This window comes from Haemaphysalis longicornis, unplaced genomic scaffold (genome assembly GCF_048455015.1).
Source record: "Haemaphysalis longicornis isolate Haplotype H1 unplaced genomic scaffold, Haemaphysalis longicornis Haplotype H1 scaffold_4, whole genome shotgun sequence".
NCBI classification, from domain to species: domain Eukaryota; kingdom Metazoa; phylum Arthropoda; class Arachnida; order Ixodida; family Ixodidae; genus Haemaphysalis; species Haemaphysalis longicornis.
Window position 1 is genome coordinate 89,176,797 of NW_027526361.1, and position 18,843 is coordinate 89,195,639.

General features: G+C 47.3%; 1 protein-coding gene across 1 annotated transcript in view; it reads left to right on the forward strand.

Moving 5' to 3' along the window:
* The window catches only part of LOC144180429 (disintegrin and metalloproteinase domain-containing protein 10-like), a 46,239-nt gene that overhangs the window by 9,760 nt on the left and 17,636 nt on the right, over nucleotides 1-18,843 (forward strand). Inside the window, exons 4-5 of the mRNA XM_077708772.1 lie at nucleotides 4,641-4,821; nucleotides 15,589-15,736. Coding sequence (XP_077564898.1) covers nucleotides 4,641-4,821; nucleotides 15,589-15,736 — 329 coding nt within the window. The remainder of the gene's footprint in view (nucleotides 1-4,640; nucleotides 4,822-15,588; nucleotides 15,737-18,843) is intronic.

The following is an 18,843-nucleotide window of genomic DNA, read 5'->3' on the forward strand; positions in this document are numbered from 1 at the left end:
GTCGGAAGTTCAGAGTAGAGATTCGCCAAAATAGGGCGTAATCCGCTCAGTACTATACAACACCATGCATTTCAAATTTCCCGCCTTCGCAATACTTGCGCGCCCCCTGCCTGAAACTGCGCCAGCGGGAGTTCTGTTCTCTTTGTGCTTGCTTTAATTTCGTGTGCTGGAGCTGTTCTGCGTCATTTCGAACGCGCCATTTTTTTCTTGCGTGGCTGCTTTTTTCACTTACTATCGTAAAAACCAACCCAACGAGCGTTCCTAACTAAGAGGACACGGGGGCTGCCCGTTATATACACAGATTTTGCCTGAAATATACCCGCAGTTTTCATTGCGCTATACAACGGGGAGATGTATGAGAAGCGCCAGCGGTTCAGGAGGTTCGAACGGTTATAACTTTTAAATGCAGAGCATTTCTTAGCCTCGCCTCTTCCTGCGTCGGACGGCGTCCACAGCTCCGCGTCCGCAGCAGGTGCGCCTCTCTTCCTTCCCTCCTCTCTCTCAACAGCAGCTGGTGCGCGCATGCGTCGTAGTCAGCCCGTTCGCTCCGTCGCGGTCTCGGCGTAACAGGTGCGTGATAGCAGCGCGGTGGGGCGTGGAAGGGCGCGCGCTGCTTGCGCATGCGCGCTCTCCCCCCCCCCCCCCCCCCCCCCCGTACTGCTCTCCCTCTACTGCGCGCGCTCCAAAATATAAAGCGGCTAGCGGTCGCTCGAGCTTCAGTCACTGCGTTGCTCCTTCCTTCATTGGTTGACGCTCGCTCCCACGTTTACTCGTGTCTGCTACTCCAGCATCACGGAAGAAGCGATGGAAGCAACACTGCCTTCAACCAGTACTGAGGCCCCAATGCTCTGCATTTACTCGTGTTCCCCTCGCGGGAAGGCGCGGGAATTTTTTTTAAACCGCGTGGTTTTCGAAGCCTCAGTGTGACCCCCTGACGACGGTACATGAGGGTCTACTTGTATCCGCTATCTCGTTGCGCCGCCTGATTCCTGCAGTCGCATCTACCGGTGGTCAGCTTCAACGACAAGGCGAACAAATAAAGGGCTCGGCGCTTAAAAAGATGCCTGCAACACGGCATCTTAAATTAGGAGGGGCGGTGTTGGCCCGTCAATGCTAAGCAGAGGGCAGACAATAAGCCGACAATCCGAGCTGAAGAACGAATATTGTAGAACGTGGTGAGACGCGGGACAAGACAGAAAATCCGGAGGAGGGCTGACAAAATAAAATTGAGGGGGGATGAAGTTAGGCAAGGAGTTGGTTCGGATGACGCTGGTTTGGAGCACTTGATGAAAGATAGAGGGAGGCGCTTGTCCTGCGTTAAGTGAATGATTGGTGGCTTTAACGCGCCGACGCAACGCAGGCGATGAAGCGTGCCGTATTGTAGGGCTCCGGATTAATTTTGACCTCCAGGGGACAGTGCCGCATTAGGAAACTATGGGCCCCGGGGCTACTGCATCCTTGGGGCCCTAATGATGATGATGATGATGATGATGGTGGTGGTGGTGATAATAATAATGATTCCGGTTTAATCTGCGAAAATTTTCGAAGCCCATGTTATAGATTATATATCAGTGATAGATTATACATAATTTTACGCTTTCCGGATGTCTAGTACTATGAAACGGATTTTATCAGGCGTAAAAGTTAGTATGGTTTGATTGCCGGTTCACCACAGATTCCCAATTAATCGAAGCACCGTGTCGACCTGCACACGCAATGGTACAGAAGAGTATTTTGTTACAAGGAGAATATTTTATTAAGCCTGTAAGGTTTTAGTTTTATTGTAAAGTTCTCCACCTGCATATATGGGAGGGCTCAAAGTCCGCGGCGGCAGCTGTCACTCACAGACATCTGCCAAACAGTTAGCCGCCACGGCTTACGGGCCAAAATCCTGTAGGTTACCCGCGCAGACGAGAAAGCACGCGGCGGTTAGGACACGCGCCGCCTTTTAAGGAGGTTAGGGGGGGGGGGGGCTCAAACGTGTCGCGCAACGCAACCTTCCTATCGCAGCACGATTAGCCCAAAGACGACAAGCAGAAAAATGTCGCTTTTTGGGCTGGGGAGCTGTCCGCTTCGTGCGTGGGTTTGCGAATGGCCATTGAACTTATTCAGCGGCGATGAACTCCTGTTCCGCAGCGTGATGGTCTTGCTAGGCGGCAAGCCGTTACACATTAACGGGTCCCCTTTGGGTTGGAGAGCGACAGGTGAGCACGAGAGATGGCATCAGACAACAGATTAATAAGGATAGAATGTCTCTGCTCACCCCCGCGCAACAGTACCAGTAGTCAGTAGTTCGTTGTCGATCGGTCGGGTCGTTGTTCGGTCGTAACTGGCAGTGGAAACACGCTGAAGCTTCTCGTCTAGATTCGGGGTCTACGACGGTGGCGAGTATGGGTGGACCTCTCGTTTTCGAGTCCTCAACACGTTTGCCGCATCCATTGTTTTTCCCGCGCTCCTTCGGGGGTTCCTCTCCCCCTGCCGTCACGTCCAAGCGGGACCAGATCTGCGGGCCGCCCTTTGGTGCACGTCATCCGCCGGCTCATTTGCGGCGGAGGTCTGTTTTTAAGACGGCATCGAAGGGGCCGTACGCAGGATGCGTTTTTAAGTGGACATAGCTTTCGTCATCCCCAAAGGAAACATACTTCGTTGTTGCTTTGTTTGGCGTCACGCCTGGGCTCTTCACACCGCCTAGGCCTGCTGATTCCCCAGCTCGAAGGGAGCCGCTAGGGTCGGGCTGGTCCGGCGACCTCTGCGTCCACACGGAGTGGCGCCTAGAGAATTACTTTACGAATGGAGTCACGCGGACATGTAGCTTCCGCAACGCTTGTTGCTCAGACAGCCTGCAGAGGCTACAGCACATAGGCGCGGGCTGAAGCCGAACGACCCCGCGAGTGGCCTACACAACCTTTGAACATTTAAATAACCATATATACGCTTACCATTCAGCGAGAAATATCGAGTCGATATCAATCGCGCTTATGCGATTCAACTAATTCACTACCTTTATTGAACGGGTCGTCATCCCAATGACCTTCCTTGTCAAGCGCTATACATTGAAATTTCTAGCAGAAACTATGTATGAGCCCCTAGGGCAGTGCTTAAGTTGTCAATAATTACATATAACATCCCTCAGGATTAAACACTTTACAATGTTCTTCAGACATTATTTCATTATTCGCATTCCCGACCCTTTCTTATACGGAAACATGCGCGCGCTGAAACGTCCGCGTACTTAGATGTCTGTGTACCGAAAAGACTACCGAAACGACCTGTGCCGAAAAAGACCGGAGCCGAGCTCGGGGCCTTTTTATGTGGCTTCTTAGGCCCGGTCAAGCTGTGTACCCCCGACTTCTGGTCCAAGACGTCTTCTCATAAACGTCGGGAAAACAAGGAAAAGTAATAGTAATAACTAAGTTCAATTGAAATGGACTCGAAGGTTGTCAATCATAACGTGAGGGGCCGACCACTCCTTCCCACTTCTCAGGAGTCAGTCAGCTTCGGTGGGAAGGTGAGATTGAAGCTCCTACCTTCAACTTTCAATGCTGGCAGCGAGCACACTCACGATATATTTTTTTTTTTTCATATGATCGAGCGGGGCCCCTGACAGCTGGGGGCCCGAGGCTGCAGCCCCCGTAGCCCCCACCTTAATCCGGCCCTGCCAGGGGATCTTTAACGTGCGCCGGAATCTCGTACACACGGGCGTTTTTTGCTTCTCGCCTCCATCTGAAAAGTGGCCGCCGCGGCGGGGAATCGAACCTCCGACCTCCTGCTCAGCAGCGCAATGCCTTGGCCAATGAGCCACCACGGCGGGTATGCTGCATCAAGTGTTAAGTGTTATCTGATTGATGAATGTGCGACTGTGGAACAACTCGGCGTACTTGCCACTTCAGTGGCAAGAAAGAGAAGAGAGCGGGTTGCGTTGGGTACATAAAATTTAACGGCATGCAGCTAGGAAGCTGCACCTCACGGGATCATTCGGTCGGTGTCTCGTCATTTTAAATCGCCTTTCACTGATTTTTTACCGGCATAATTGGAGCACGGGAAAATCTGAAATTATAGCCCCGAGTATTTTCTGATTTATTCTTTTTGGTGTTAGGACAGGAAATATGCACTAATTGCTATCAATTTTTTGTGACATGAATAATGTGTACTTGGGTTGTGAGTTCGTCTCTAGTGAATCCTCCCAAGACTGTTATGAACGTTTAAAATTCATTTTTCTAGGAGGAATGGCTGCTTGGCTGCTTTAATAATTAACAAAATGTTCTACAGTTTCATACTAAGAATTTTTACAGAGTTACTGCACAATTCCTTGTAGGCTCACAAACGGCGTTAGGATAGTGTGAATCACTTGCGAATGATGCTCGTGAAATTTTTCAAGCTGTAAAAATCTGCAATTTTTTTTACCATGTGCACATAAAAATGTGCACATGCCCGTCTTCTCAGCAACGTAGAAGATTTTGACAGAACACAAGGATGCAAGTCTGTACGCAGGCTGATTCAAAAACGCAAAAACACTGACGTGGACATTTCAGAACATATTTATATGTTTACCGAGTCGCCGGTATTTTGTTAAAGCCGCAGGGGTCTCTGCGCATAACAATGTTGACAACATCCTTCGTTCCGCCATCACTTTCTCGCAGCATGACGAGACCGTCGAGTGCTCGCCAGGCGGCACCGGGGGGAACTTCATCATGTTCGCCAGAGCGCAACCAGGCACCGAGCCCAACAACCGGAAGTTCTCCCCCTGCAGCATCACGAGCATCACACTCATCTTGAACCAGCTTTCCTCAGAGGAAGGTGACCGCGCCAACTGTCTGCAGGGTAAGCGGATCAATTCTTCACGGCGAACCACTTCCTTGTGCGCTTGCTCTGCGCTTTGTATCTTGCTGAACACCTGCTTATAAACAGTGTTGTACGGAACGGCGTTACAAGGAACGGCGTTCCTGGAACTAGTTCCTTTTTGGAGGAACGGAGGAACGCCACCGTTTCATTAGTGGTCGGTGGAACTGTAACGGCAACTCGTTACGCTTTTGAAGGAACGGCAGGAACGACGTTCCTCCCGTTACATCACTAGGATTTGGCTGTTTTTGCAATGATGCCAAGGCTCGAGTACAAAAATCCACAAAGCGCTACGGCGTTTCTCTTCCTATAAGATGGTCAGTTTGCCCGCCCTTCAGCCGTACGTGCTTCCTCGAAGGTCAAAGGTAGAAGAATAACCACGCAGGAGGCCGCAGCTTGTGCTTGCTTTCATGCTGGTTGCTTACGCGGCGTTCGACGGGTGAATAGCGTAGCCGCGAGAATGCTTTTCACCCTTCATCGTTTGTCTGGGGAGGCCGGAATGGGCGTCTGGCCGATAGAATTGTTCCCTGGCGGGGAAAGATTACAGAGTTTTAGCAGTCCGTCTGTTCTGTCGCATGGTTTACCGGGACCCGGCTGGGCACTTGGGCATTCGTCGCGGTAGGGGGATTAGTTCCGCGGGCCTGCCTTCGCCATGTCCGTGCCTCCGCACCCTTCCTACTCGCCCTTCCGCGCGCTCAAGAGCAGACCGGACCCGGTAAACCCGGTAACAACATCGCCAACGAAACGGACGGACTGCTAAGTGGATCCGGACATTTAGGTGTCGGACATTTCGGTCCAGGACGTTTCGGTGTGGACATTTCTGTGCACGGACATTTTGGTGCACGACGTCTTGGCCCAGACATTTTGAGTGAGGCGATGTCCCAGGCATTCTTTGAACATTTTAGATTTAATATTGCAATTTCGTGACTTGATATGATTTTACATTCGAGACTTGTGCTTGCGCCGCCGTTCGTGGAAACGAACGCTAAACCCTGGCGGAGCATTGCCACGTGAAACCCAATTTCCATAGCAGATGATAAAAATTAACGCTGTTAATTTGGATCCGTTCAACCACTTTTTGTTATTTTAACATTCATGTGAACAACCCTAATACTTTAAGTATTACCAAAGCGCTTTCCTTTCACTTCACCCAACGGTGCAAGACGCTGCTGCTTTTTGTCTATTCCTCCCCCTCCACCCAGAAAAACTTCTTCAAAAAAACAACAACAGAAAAACGAGGTCGATTAGGCGCGTGTGCATTTCGTTTTAATTATTCTCGCAATCAATCTCGCCTTCGTTACATTCAGTGTCAGTTCGACTTAAAACTAACAAACCAACGATCGCACTTACGGTGGCGTTACTTGGGGGAGGGGCAAGCTCAGCCCCGCCGGCAATCATCCCCCTAAGTAGAGAGAGAGGGGTGTCACTTGTACTTCACCATTGCGTCGACTGGACTTCGAAAACTTGAAGACGACTGTTGCCGCTCTCGTCACACTAGCCTATTCATTTTTTTTTTTTTTTTGCTCCTTATAATGGGAGGAAGCGATGTATAACTGGGGTGTCCATGATATGCGCGACTTGATGAGTTAATTCCCAAGGGGGTGACTGAAGGCGCAGAAAGATCGATTCCTGGAGTGGGGGCGCCGTCGATCATGACCGCGACGCCCGGAAGGGCGCAGCCAGCAAACGGTAGTGGCCATTGTGTTCTCAGCGGCTTTTTGGGTGGCTTTTTGTGTCACATTATAGGGGTTTCGTGCGCCCATGGTGAATGTAAAGCTTTTTCTATGTTTTAAACGCGAAGTGTGCTATGTCATTGTTTTGAATGTATCACCCAATTCCTGCAAAAGCCTCCACTAAGAGGCTAGCAGTATGTTCCAAATAAAAAATCACTGCGGTGACGCTTCGGAGACCGTGAACACCACGCCAGTAGGATTTTCAGTGGAAACCGAAAATAATATGGCTGAGAAAGAAATCTGGTCGAGATTCGAGCGTACAGGCTGGAGGTGGGGGGGCACGCTAAAACAAAGAATTAAAATGTGGTAAATGTAGGCTTGTAAACATTAAACGAAGGTTGGTTGTCCCGAACACAATGGGTGGAATTTTTATGCACAACCGGTAGGCGCTTAGTCAGCATTTAGGGCATTAGAACCGGCGGCTGTTTTCCAAAAGGCCCGTTTTTCTACCCCGACAATATCCTAGACCAGTGTTCGCGAATTCATTTTAGCAAGGCAGCCCAGCCTACGTAATACTCTTCATAAGGTTTTCTTCATTCTGGGGGGCTAGCTAATGTTTGTTACTTTTTGGATATTGAGAGTGTGCATGTAATTTATGTAATTTGAGGGTGTGTAATTTTAAAAAAAATACAAAAGAGGCGGTAGACCATGGTAAACACGGGTAATTGTCTTAGCTAAAAAAGAGCGAATATAAATTAACAACCTGTCATAAATGAAAAAAAAACGTGTGCTAAAGAATTCAATCGGCTGCATAACAGGTGTACCCAGGAAGAGGTATTAAACAAAAATATATAAATGTAGAATTTCTAAAAATACCTGGTGAAGATCGAACATGGCATCAATCAAAAAAATAAATCCACTGCTCCAGATTGTTGTCCATAACCCACGTTAAGCGGAAATAAAAATATAACGGTTGTCGCAAACAATCAAGCACGGGATAATTTGGTCGCCGAAATGTCCGTACACCGAAATGTCCGTACACCGAAATGTGCGTGCACCGAAACGCCCGTACACCGATATGTCCGTACAACGAAATTTCCACACCGAAATATCCTGCACCGAAATGTCCTCGAGCCGTCTGGAGTTTTTCCGGTGCTCCCTGAAAAAATTCGCCTAGGAGCGTTTCTTTTGATTATCTTTATCTCCAGATAATCTGCTGCTGGTGGTGTTAATATTCGTATAATATACGTAGTTCAATGTGAGTTTTAAATGTCTCACTTAATTTCGACCCAGGATTATCCGACACTATATTTTAATTTAAAAACATAATTGTAACGTCAATGTAACGACACGTTCCAATTTTCAAAGTGGAACTGGAACGCGTTCCTTTCGCAATAAAGGAACTTGTAACGGGAACTCGTTTCAAAATTGGCAAGGAACGAGGAACGAGCTTTCGTTCCTATTTTGGAGGAACGTGTACAACACTGCTTATAAACTACCTGCGAATACAGCGCAGAAACCGTTCCCATTGATCGGATCAGCTTCCGGGAGGCATGATTCGCCATCGATGGGTGCTCGGATTAACAGAGTGCGGCTAATTCTTTTATAGTGTCCCCGACCCCATCCCCCAATCTTCCCAAGGTGCACAAAGAGTATTACGCAACCCGCATCCGGGCCCGCCCTCGATGTCGTTGAAGTCAAACGAACTCCCTTCTGATGGTGAGCAGGTGCTGAAGGACGGTTGTCCACGGAGAGGTTTGTTTGCCCACTTCGGTAACTGTGGCATCCCAAGTGGAGATGCAATCCGCCTCTTTCACAACGCTATTGCGCGTGCGCATAGCCCTGGCGGAGAAGGCCAGAAACAGTATGACAGGGGTCGGCCCGTCTGCTCCGCGGCGACCCCACTGCTGTCTGCCGCTGTAACTGAGCCCGTGTAATGAAAGCATGCGACCGGGTTCGGCCCCCACAGAAAACAAGATGCAAAACGCAACTGTCGGGCAAACAATAACATGAAGGGGGAATTTTTTGTTTTTATCGACACACGCCAACCTCGAAACGGGAGTGAACAAATAAGGAGCTGTCCGCCACGGCACCATGCACAAACGCCCATTCTGCGTCCCGTCGCAGTCACACCAGGCATTCACACCATCGGTGACGACAACGAGCTGCCACGCCGAATCCAGAGATCGCCTTGTCATATTACTCCGACGACGATACGAACACACCGGCCGACCGAGAGTTTCCGTAGTATGACAGGCTCGTTGACCAAGGCGGCTAGGCGGCCCCGACAAGATTCGGGTCACGATGAATGCGCCTCTATTTATTAGTTCGTAGAGCGTAATAAAATTCGTAAGGTCAACGAAGCGACCGTACCTTCCCACTATGTATGCGATCCGTATTTCGTGGCTAGCGACGCTTCGCTGACTTCGCTTAACCGAAGCTCCATATGCGTACTGCTGTGATCACGCTTGTAGAAAATGTAAGGCATATTAAGTCCAGAGCAAGAGTTACTCGACTTAATCTAGGTAACGAAGAATCAAAATCAACCAATGTTTCTGTCGTAAAGCGCGACACAAGAGTACGAAGGGCGCACATTTTTCGACGGGTGTACGAGCAGCTTGCGAGCTAAAGTTTGCGATCGTATTTCCTGGCTTAATAGTTGCAGTAACGCACTCTATGGGTATCACGTCAAGAGAAGTTTATTGGACAAACGCTATTCAAAGAATGATCTGTTTTTATGCCAGCAATACTATAAACAAAACTTCTTCAGCGAGGTTCAAAACATAAGCTAAGCCTCAGCATTGTGTCCACGGCATTCGAGTGGGTTCTGCTGCTTCACCGTGGCCGAGTGGTCTTGAGCGTCAGAAACACCGCACCCCCCCCCCCCCCCTTTTTTTTTTTTTTTTTGTCCTGGCATGCTTGCGGAAAGCGACGCCTTTTTTTTTTTTTTTTTCGTTGTAATCTGCATACAGCCCTCCGCTGCTGGGAAATGTGTGGATCCAAATGACGAGGGGCTTGCGCTTTTTGTAGAAATGTAGTTCCTGTGCACCACTTTTTTTTTTTCGCCGGCGATATTGTAACTGCTTAAAAGGAATGAAACAATACTAAAACTGACAGTTCTTCTAAAGAAGAAAGCGTAATCGTGCGACTGCGACGAAACCACCGGTTACAAATAAAAATGCACAACAAAAAGCAATTTCCTGAGATACGTTGGTACTTCGGCTGCTTTGGACTTCGCTTGCTTCGGTCAACGCTCCCAAAAGTAATCTGCACATGCATTTATGCCCGTTATGATAACAAACAGAGAAAGAAAATGAACAGCGAAGTCGAACAAATCCGCAACCACATCGCTGAAATCCACATACCGGCACCAAGCAATGATTTTTATAAAGGTCACATTAAGTGCGTGCGTTTATGCCGCTTCCTGACAGATGTCTGTGTCCCCCTCCCGTCCATTTTAAGAGCTAGAAAAGAAAAAAGAAATGGCGTGAGAACATCACTTCCACAAGCCTCAGATAGCCACCCTCGGGTACTCACACTTGCGAAATCGCTGCAAAAAGAAACGAGCGTCGCACGCTTGTTCAGATGTTTCCCACGTGCAAAACGTATACGTCTTGCAGCTTTAGGCTGGCTATACAATTCAAGTAAAACAAATGAACAACCAACAACGCAGCCCTGATTCCCCTTCCGCTGCCGTGGCGGCCCACTTGCACCCCTGACATATCGCTTCTCGGTGGTGCCACCAGAGGCCGCCACAGCGCAATGAAAAAGGCGGATTGGATACGGATCGACGTTCCATGGTTTGGCCTCTGGGAAAGGTCCAGTAAGTGTGGGAATGGAATCGCACACTTGGCAATGTGGTCTGTTTGGAGAGTTTTGTATTTTTAAATGCAGAGCATTTCAGTAACTCACGATGTCACCCGCGTTGACGTCCGTAGTCCGCACCGTCGTTGTCCCTACTATATAAAAAAAAAATAGTACCCGGCGCCCGGTTTCGATCCCTCGACCCTGCGGGCGGAACGCAATGTACATGGTGCTCTACCCACTGCGCCACAAAGCCGACACAGAATGGGACGCTGCGAACGCGCCTTATATCGTTGACTCATTCAAATTACTGCTGACGAGCGCTCTCTCGTCAGCAGTTGCCACAAGTGATACAACATTAACGTAACGCAAACTACTTAACGTCGTGCGCCCCCGGAAATGCTCTGCATTTGATCGTGCCCCTCGTGAGGGGGATGTTTCACTGCGTCTTCTCTCGGTCGCGGGACCCGTGGCGCCATCTGGCTGAGGCGCGGCACAACTCGTAGCACTTTCTTTGAAAAATCGCCTCGAAAGCGCGGCAAATATGAAATAGTTTACGTCTTCTTTGTATTTTTGTAGAGTTCAGTAGTTCAATGGGCTCAACAAACCATGGAACGAATAATGATAGGATCAACGTAAAGGGAGAGAAAATGAGCTTCCTGGAGCAGAGAACGAACTTGGTATATCATACTTAGTATATCATACTCCAAGTAATGAAAAAGAAATGAATTTGGGCTGGTCACATAGTTAGGCGAGATGACAACCGGTAGAGAATCGCGGTAACAGAGTGGATACCGAGAGACGGGTCCAGGAAGGGGAAGGCCAAAAACTCGGTGGAGTGAAGAAATATGGAGATTCGGAGGCAGTAAATAAGGAAATTCTGGGGGAGATAATGGACTCGGGCAGCAAAGGACAGGAGCCGTGGTAGGTGGACGGAAAAGGTATTCGTCCTGCAGTGTACGTAGTAAAATTATTATTATTATTGTTATTATTATTATTATTATTATTATTCAGCGTCTCTTGTCCCCAGGACGGTAACTCCGCTTGTTTCCAATTGGATGAGAACATCGTGCGGACCAGCATCAAGCGGCTAAAGCCCTCGTTGTCTTCTGGGCCAGATGGTATTCCTGCTGCAATTCTAAAAACGTATGCAAATATATTCGTTCCTGTGTTCACCTCAATATTTAATAACTGTCTCCGGTCTGGCACGTACCCTCGCTCATGGAAAATTTCTCGTGTATTCCCTGTTTTCAAGTCAGGCCCAAAAACTGACCCCATGAACTATAGGCCAGTGTCGCTCCTTTGTTCTGCCTCTAAAATATTCGAGTTATCTCTTCATGCGGTCTTGTCTTTCTCACTTAAACACGTCCTCATTCCTAATCAACATGGCTTCATGCGTGGTCGCTCAACTTCCACAAACCTCGCATGCTTCATGGAGCAGGCTGTCCCAGCAGTCGTTGGTAGAAGTCAGCTTGATGCGGTCTACTGTGACATGAGCAAGGCCTTTGATGTAGTCAACCACTCGTTATTGCTTGCCAAGCTCATTCTGTTAGATGTTCACGCTTCTTTAGTGGGTCTTATACGTTGCTATCTCCAGGAGCGATATTGCTATGTAAGTGTTAACGGTCAAACATCATTTAGATACAAAGCAACAAGTGGTGTACTCCAGGGCTCCGTTCTGGGCCCCCTTCTTTTTTCCATTTTCATTAACGATGTTGCTTCTGCCATTCAAAATTCATCTTTTTTGTTGTATGCTGATGATATGAAAATCTTCAGAGAAGTGCGTAATGTTCAGGACTGTAATTCTCCTCAGGCTGATATCGTGTCATTCCATCGTTGGTGCACCAAAAATGACTTAATTTTGAACCCCTCAAAAACTAAAGTTGTTTCCTATAGTAGGAAAACTCAACAGCTGCAATACTCCTATAAAATAGCAAGCACTGCACTGCCGAGGGTGACCGAAATTCGGGACTTGGGAGTACTATTTGATTCTTCTCTGACTTTCTCTTCCCACGTTACACAAATTACCGGACGCTCTCTTCGATGTTTGGGTCTGTTTGCAGGTATTCTAGAGAGTTTAAAAGTCCTCTTCCTTTCTTAAAGTTGTATTTAGCTCTCTGCTTACCTCTTCTCGAATACGGTTCTGTTGTTTGGAATGGAACTTGCAAGTCCAATAGTGACCGCATCGAAAGGGTTCAAAATAAGTTCCTTTCTATCTTTAGGCACCGTTTCCGTCATGTACAAGAAGACGCAAATGGCAGCATGTCTTGTCTCAAAAGTATTCCTTCCCATTGGTGTCGACGAATGAGAGCTGACATTATCTTTCTTTATAAACTTTTTCATGGTGATATTTTGTGTGATGACTTGGTTGCACTTATCAATGTCAACTTGCCGAACAAACTTTTCCGAAGATTTCGAACGTTCAGAACAGATGCTTTAAGTAGACGACGCTCGTGCATCTGCAGAATACAATGTGCATATAATGAATATTCCGATCGTCTTGGTATATTCCAGAGCTCTTTGTCTTTGTTCTCTAATGAATTGAAAACTGTTGTAGCTTAAGTGCCTTTATGTCATTTATGTGCCGTATTTCTGTTCCGTATTTATTCTATGCAAATCATCATCTTGCTTGTTTGTTTTTCACTTTTCCTGATTTTGTGTTGCTTGAATTTCTGTCGGTTTAAGTGCCAGTGCTTGTAACGCTGAACTTCGTTTTTCCATTTTGAAACTTCCTAAGATCTTGTTACAAAACCTTTGTTTTATGTGTCTAATCTATCTCCGTCATGTTCATTGAGTATTTGCTTGTGTATTTTCAATTTTTCACGTGCCCTCAACGTTTTGCTGGCCGGGTGTCATGGCTTCTACCACTAGGCTTCCTTTTTTTTTTGCTGTTTTGCTTTCTGGGATCTCTGTAACTATTTTTACTTTATTGTTTCTTTCATATATATGGTTTTATGTGTTGTGTTGTCTTGATTTTAGTTTGTTTTTATGAATGCTTGTATATGGTGTACCAGTACCAAGACCCTAGGGTTGTTCCATGGGCACCGAAAATAAAGGTTGATTGATTGATTGATTGATTGATTGATTGATTGATTGATTGATTGATTGATTGATTGATTGATTGATTGATTGATTGATTGATTGATTGATTGATTGATTGATTGATTGATTGATTGATTATTTAATTTGGCAGGGAGTGTGAATGTGCTTGCCTTAGGAGCGTCATGTACGTTTCCAGGAGATGATCAGGTGGGGAAGTCTTTATATAGGCTCTACGTTCCTGGTGGCACTCCTTATCCTTTGTCCTTTGACCTCGGGCAAAGTCTGGACGGTGTTGCAACACCAGGCTGCTGTAGCAGGCGGAATAATTCCTTAATAGCACCACGCTCTCCTAGCATTGTAAGTGCTGTCTTGTCTCACCGGCATTTTTATTGAATTTATTCCTAAAATATGAGAAGATTCTCATCATAAACGAGTGGTCCACGCCACGACCGCGCGATAACTCCAATGCAACTCTCGCAATGTCTGGTACGAACGAACTATAGGTGAGTAAAGTTCTTCGGACTGAATAAGGAATACTTTTTAAGAAAACCACTTTAACAATTCGTAGACTGCATGGATCAATTCGGTAGTGCGTGTATGCGGTACATCATGTTATAGCGCCTCGTTTAATAAAAGACATAGAAGCTACATGAATGTCTTTACCCCACGATTGTGTTTACTTATAACGCCATTTCTTTTCACTGGCTGCAGACGCAGAGATTTGTCTGTAATATTTTTGCTCCGACTGGGTTTGGCGAATACCAAACAGCCATAAATACATCACTCTTAAAGTAACATTCTCTCTCATTTTCTACTTCACTCTTTAGATAAGACTACCACGATAAAAGCCACTATTTAATTAGTAAGAATTCACTGTACCACCCATTACCTTGTTGACATAAGTTCATTTATCGTCTGAGCGACCATGCGAATAAAAGTAAAAAGTGAAACGTTGAACGTCCTCGTCCTGTCGTCCGTCCACCTTGCCATGTCTTCCAACACTAAAAGAACTTGTACAAATGAAGGCGTACGGTGGGTCACTTATTGTTACTTATGGATTGCGTACCATACAGTTTTTTGTTTTCTTATTTCGGTCATCCTTAGCTCTTTAAACAGCTAAGCTGTTGTTGCTGGCCGTAATGTGTTCGGTGTGTGGCGTCATAAAAAACTGGGTTATGATTACTCCCGCCGTTTGCCGCGCACGTGAGCACGCGCCTCACTAGGAGTGCCCGGCGTCGTCCAGGCTTGCGCGGGGTGCTCGCAAAAAATGGCAAGAAAACAGTTCACGTGCGATCGCGCCTCGAGGGGGAAGCACAAGACGGCTGGTGCTACAGACACCCAGTTCGCGAAGCCGGTTGCCGCCTGTTCTAACGCGTGCTAGCGCGTTCCACTTTGGTAGAGGAGGAGGAATAAACTTTATTGCAGTATGCAATTTAGAAATGTGAAATCATGCGGACAAAACTATCCGGGCCCACCAGTCACGCACGAGGAAGACAACGATTAGGTGGATATGACAACTACTATAACCACAGTGAAAAGCTGCGACGGAACATGTAAATAAACAATTTCAAACGTGATGCAATGCGTGGTGTTCTGTCCTTCAGAGATTACATAGAAAGAAATCCTCCAGCTCCGCTATGGTTCAAGCCTTGCACGACTTAGTGCAAGTTTCGCCAATTATTCCATTTGTTATCTCAGACTGTCTGCATAAATTTGTGTCTTCCTGCGTCAACTTGGCCGATTATTCATATAAAAATGTTTGCGTGCGGACATTTACGGAACTGGCACGTTGGGGTCGCAATTTTAGTTTGTCTGGCTATCTGTCCACTTGTCTGTCTGTCTGTCTGCCCACCCGTCTGTCTGTCTGTCTGTCTGTCTGCCCACCCGTCTGTCTGTCTGTCTGTCTGTCTGTCTGTCTGTCTGTCTGTCTGTCTGTCTGTCTGTCTGTCTGTCTGTCTGTCTGTCTGTCTGTTCGTCCGACAAACTGAAAAGAGAGGCATACAGAGCACTCTTTTGCTGCTGTGTACATGTATGAGGCTGCGTGCCGCATTTTGAGATCACACTTTAAATATTACTCGTATTCATTCACATTCCTGCGCATGTCAATTATTAACGAATGAACACAATCAGGTCAACTAGGCGAAAAAGTGGCTCATTTCACTGAAATGTTTTGTGACGCAAAGGCTGGGCATATAACATGAACGATACTGCGCGATTCTCCTCGCTTCAGAGCCTGAGGGTCCATTCTGCGGCAACCTGATTCGCGAAGGAGCCGAACAGTGCGACTGCGGCTACGATGCGGAGGACTGCAAGGATATCTGCTGCCACCCACGGAGACACACCTTGCCGTGCACTCTGGTCAAAGGAGCAATCTGCAGGTGTGCCTGTCATTCAGCGAACATGCAAACAGATTGATTGATTGTAGGGTTTAACGCGCCGACGCAACGCAGGCGATGAGGCGCGCCGTAGTGGAGGGCTCCCGATTGATTTTGACCACCTGGGGATCATTAACGTGCGCCGAACTCTCGTACACACGGGCGTTTTTTTCTTTTCGCCTCCACCAGAAAAGCGGCCGCCGCGGCCGGGAATCGAAATCGCGACCTCGTGCTCAGCAGCGCAACGCCTTAACCACTGAGCCACCTCGTCGGGTTTAACATTCAAACACCACCTGCACATCGGAGCGGAGTCTGCATGACTGTACGACAGTGTGTCGAACAGAAAAAAATACCGGTTCGGTTGCGGTTCGGGTTCGGGAGAATTCATTTTATTACGCGTGTTCAGTACCGGTTCAACAAAATCACTGCCCGAACCAGTTTGCGAGCCCCTTCGGAAACTTGAACTGGTTTTCAAATTGATTAGGTGAGTCCAATTAGTAACGAACTACGAAAAAAAATGTTTGTAGTTTAAAGCAACCGTAAAAATTAAGTACATGGTGCATTCGAAACATTGTGTTTTCTCTATTAACGTTATGGAAATTTCAAGGCAATAGTTTTCAATTAGGCCAGATATTAGGAAATACAGTTGAAGTAGTGAAGATTTACCAGCGACTACCCCACCCAACCGTTGTGTTCTCCTATAGGACTACCTAAAGCGACCAGCAATGATCGGGCTGTCCGTGGAATGTACTTTCTGCCGCTTCGTTCTTTTTTGTTCTTGTTGTTGCTGAAATCGCAGTCTTCTCTCTGGAATCGTCAATCACCGTGAACGTTAATTCCTTAGAGTTCGGCCTACGTACCCGTTATTCCCCTCCGTACATTAGCAGAGGACGTGTTTTAATACCAGCGGTGTAGTTTTTCTCATCATTTGTAGCATAAAACCCTACAGCGGCCACGTAAATGCTGTATATGAATTTGATTGTTCGATCACCTAGGGCAATTTGTTAGCAGTCACCTTACTTAGGGTGTGAGCTAAAATCATGTTAAAAGTGAGCTTTAGTTAATGCTGAGTCACTTTATGTTCCTCTGATGATTGGAATGCATTTTGAGGTAGGTATTACGGATGAGCGCGTCGCCATCAATACGTCTTCACACCGTCCGTTAGGTTGCGTAATGATTTATTAAATTATGTGATTTCAAATTGAGAAGGTGAAACTGAAGACGCGTGAATCGTGAGAAAGAACTGTTTTGAAAAGCAGCGCTCTCTGATTTGCCGTCAACAGTACCCCCCCCCCCCCCCCCCCCCGGCCCACCTCCTTTGGAACGAGGAGCAGGAGCCGCCGAGTAGCGCAAGTTAGACTAGTGAGATAAAGTGTATGTTAAAAAAACAAAGCAGCCTGAAAGAGACGAAACAGAAGAGCTAGTAGAAAGGATCCATGGGCGCTGGGCTAATGGTACAGATCGGGACGGGCATCTATCTACTTTAGTGCTGTATTTTCTTCGAAGACAAAATACGTAGTGCCTGCAAGGTTGGGGGATACAGTTTCTTGCAAAAGTGCCTACGACACACTAACAGTTTCCTTTGCTTTATCTAGTATCCTTATTAGATATGTTATGGATTTTGGTTTTTTTCGTATAAACACACTTGCCAAAAATATTCGAGGGTTTGATGTCTTGAAGCTACTGCTGTGCTATGAGGCACACGACATATTGGAGGCGGACAAAACAATTTAGACCACCTGAGGATCTTTAGCGTGCGTCGAAATCTACGCATGCAAGTTTTCGTTTTTCGTCTACATCACCAAACCGGTAGCCGGGTGCGGTGATCAAACCTGCATCCTTGTGGTCACCTAGCAATTCTCAGTGGCCCCATTTGTCTAATACAGTATAAGCTTGTTAATTCGAACTCGGTTAATTCCAACTGACGCCCTCGTCCCGACACAGCCCTGTATATTTCAAAGGGGCAAAACTCCTGATAATTCGAACTCTGCGGTATCCAGAAAGGTTCATTCGAAATGGGATCCCTTGGTTTCCATCGCTTCTCGCAGAAGGCGTCGGCCCAGAGTGATTACGATGAGTTGCAAATCCAAAACAAACCAAATTTAATAGAGATGCAACACAACCAAACAGAAAAACAACAGCGTAGCGCGCTCGCCCTACGCTGTTGCGATAGCTGCATGCCGTTGCAGGGTTTCTTTGTGTCGCGGTCGCTGGTATGGGCCTGCGATCACGGGCCGTGCGCATCAAATGGGTAGTAGCGCCTAATTGGGGATAACGAGTCCAGAGGGGGCTTCGCGGCGTTCTGCCTACGCAGTGTGGCGCGATGACAATAGGTGACGGGTAAAAAGCGCAAAGGCTCATGGGTACGTCGTCTGCTATCGCCACTTCTGCTATCGCCACTCCTGCCCTCCCGTACGTCTGCGTGCATTGGCGGCTGTCAGGCGCGTGCGTGCGTGTTGTTTATCTGTCACAGGGTGCTTACCTGACAGATAAACTCCTAGTAGGGTCAATCGTTGTTATTTATGAAATTCCCGATGCATGAGCGTTTTTTTTCCCCGGTGGAAACAGATAAACAACAAGCACACACGCGCGTGAAAGCCGACGGCGTACGGGAGGCCAGGAGAGCTCCCGAACCGGAAGTGGCGGCTCTCCGCGGGATAAAACAATGCACCCATGAGCCTTTGCGCTTTTTACCCGTCACCTATTCATTCAAGCCCCCATACGCTAATTCGCACTCCGCTGTAATTTGAACAATTTTAGGGTCCCCTCCGAGTTCGAATTAACGAGCTTTCACTGTATTTACACTTTCCAGGTATGCGGCCCTTCTAAAGATAACTATGAAATGCATCAAGTTTTGCACATTACGGGTGTTGACCTTCACCGTTGAGCAGTGCAGCTTTCTTGCACCCCGATTGCCGTTACACAGTCGTAGAGAGGGAAGGGCAAATACGATGTTTCATATCGCCTGCAGGCTTCCGAGAGTTCGACATTTCGTTTTCTCAGCTTTGCATACTGCCCGTGCCACCAGCAGTAGTATGCCATTGCAACAGTGGTGCGTATACCTTTCCCTCCTGTTGTAACGACAAATTAAACGTTGATGGTGTTGACCG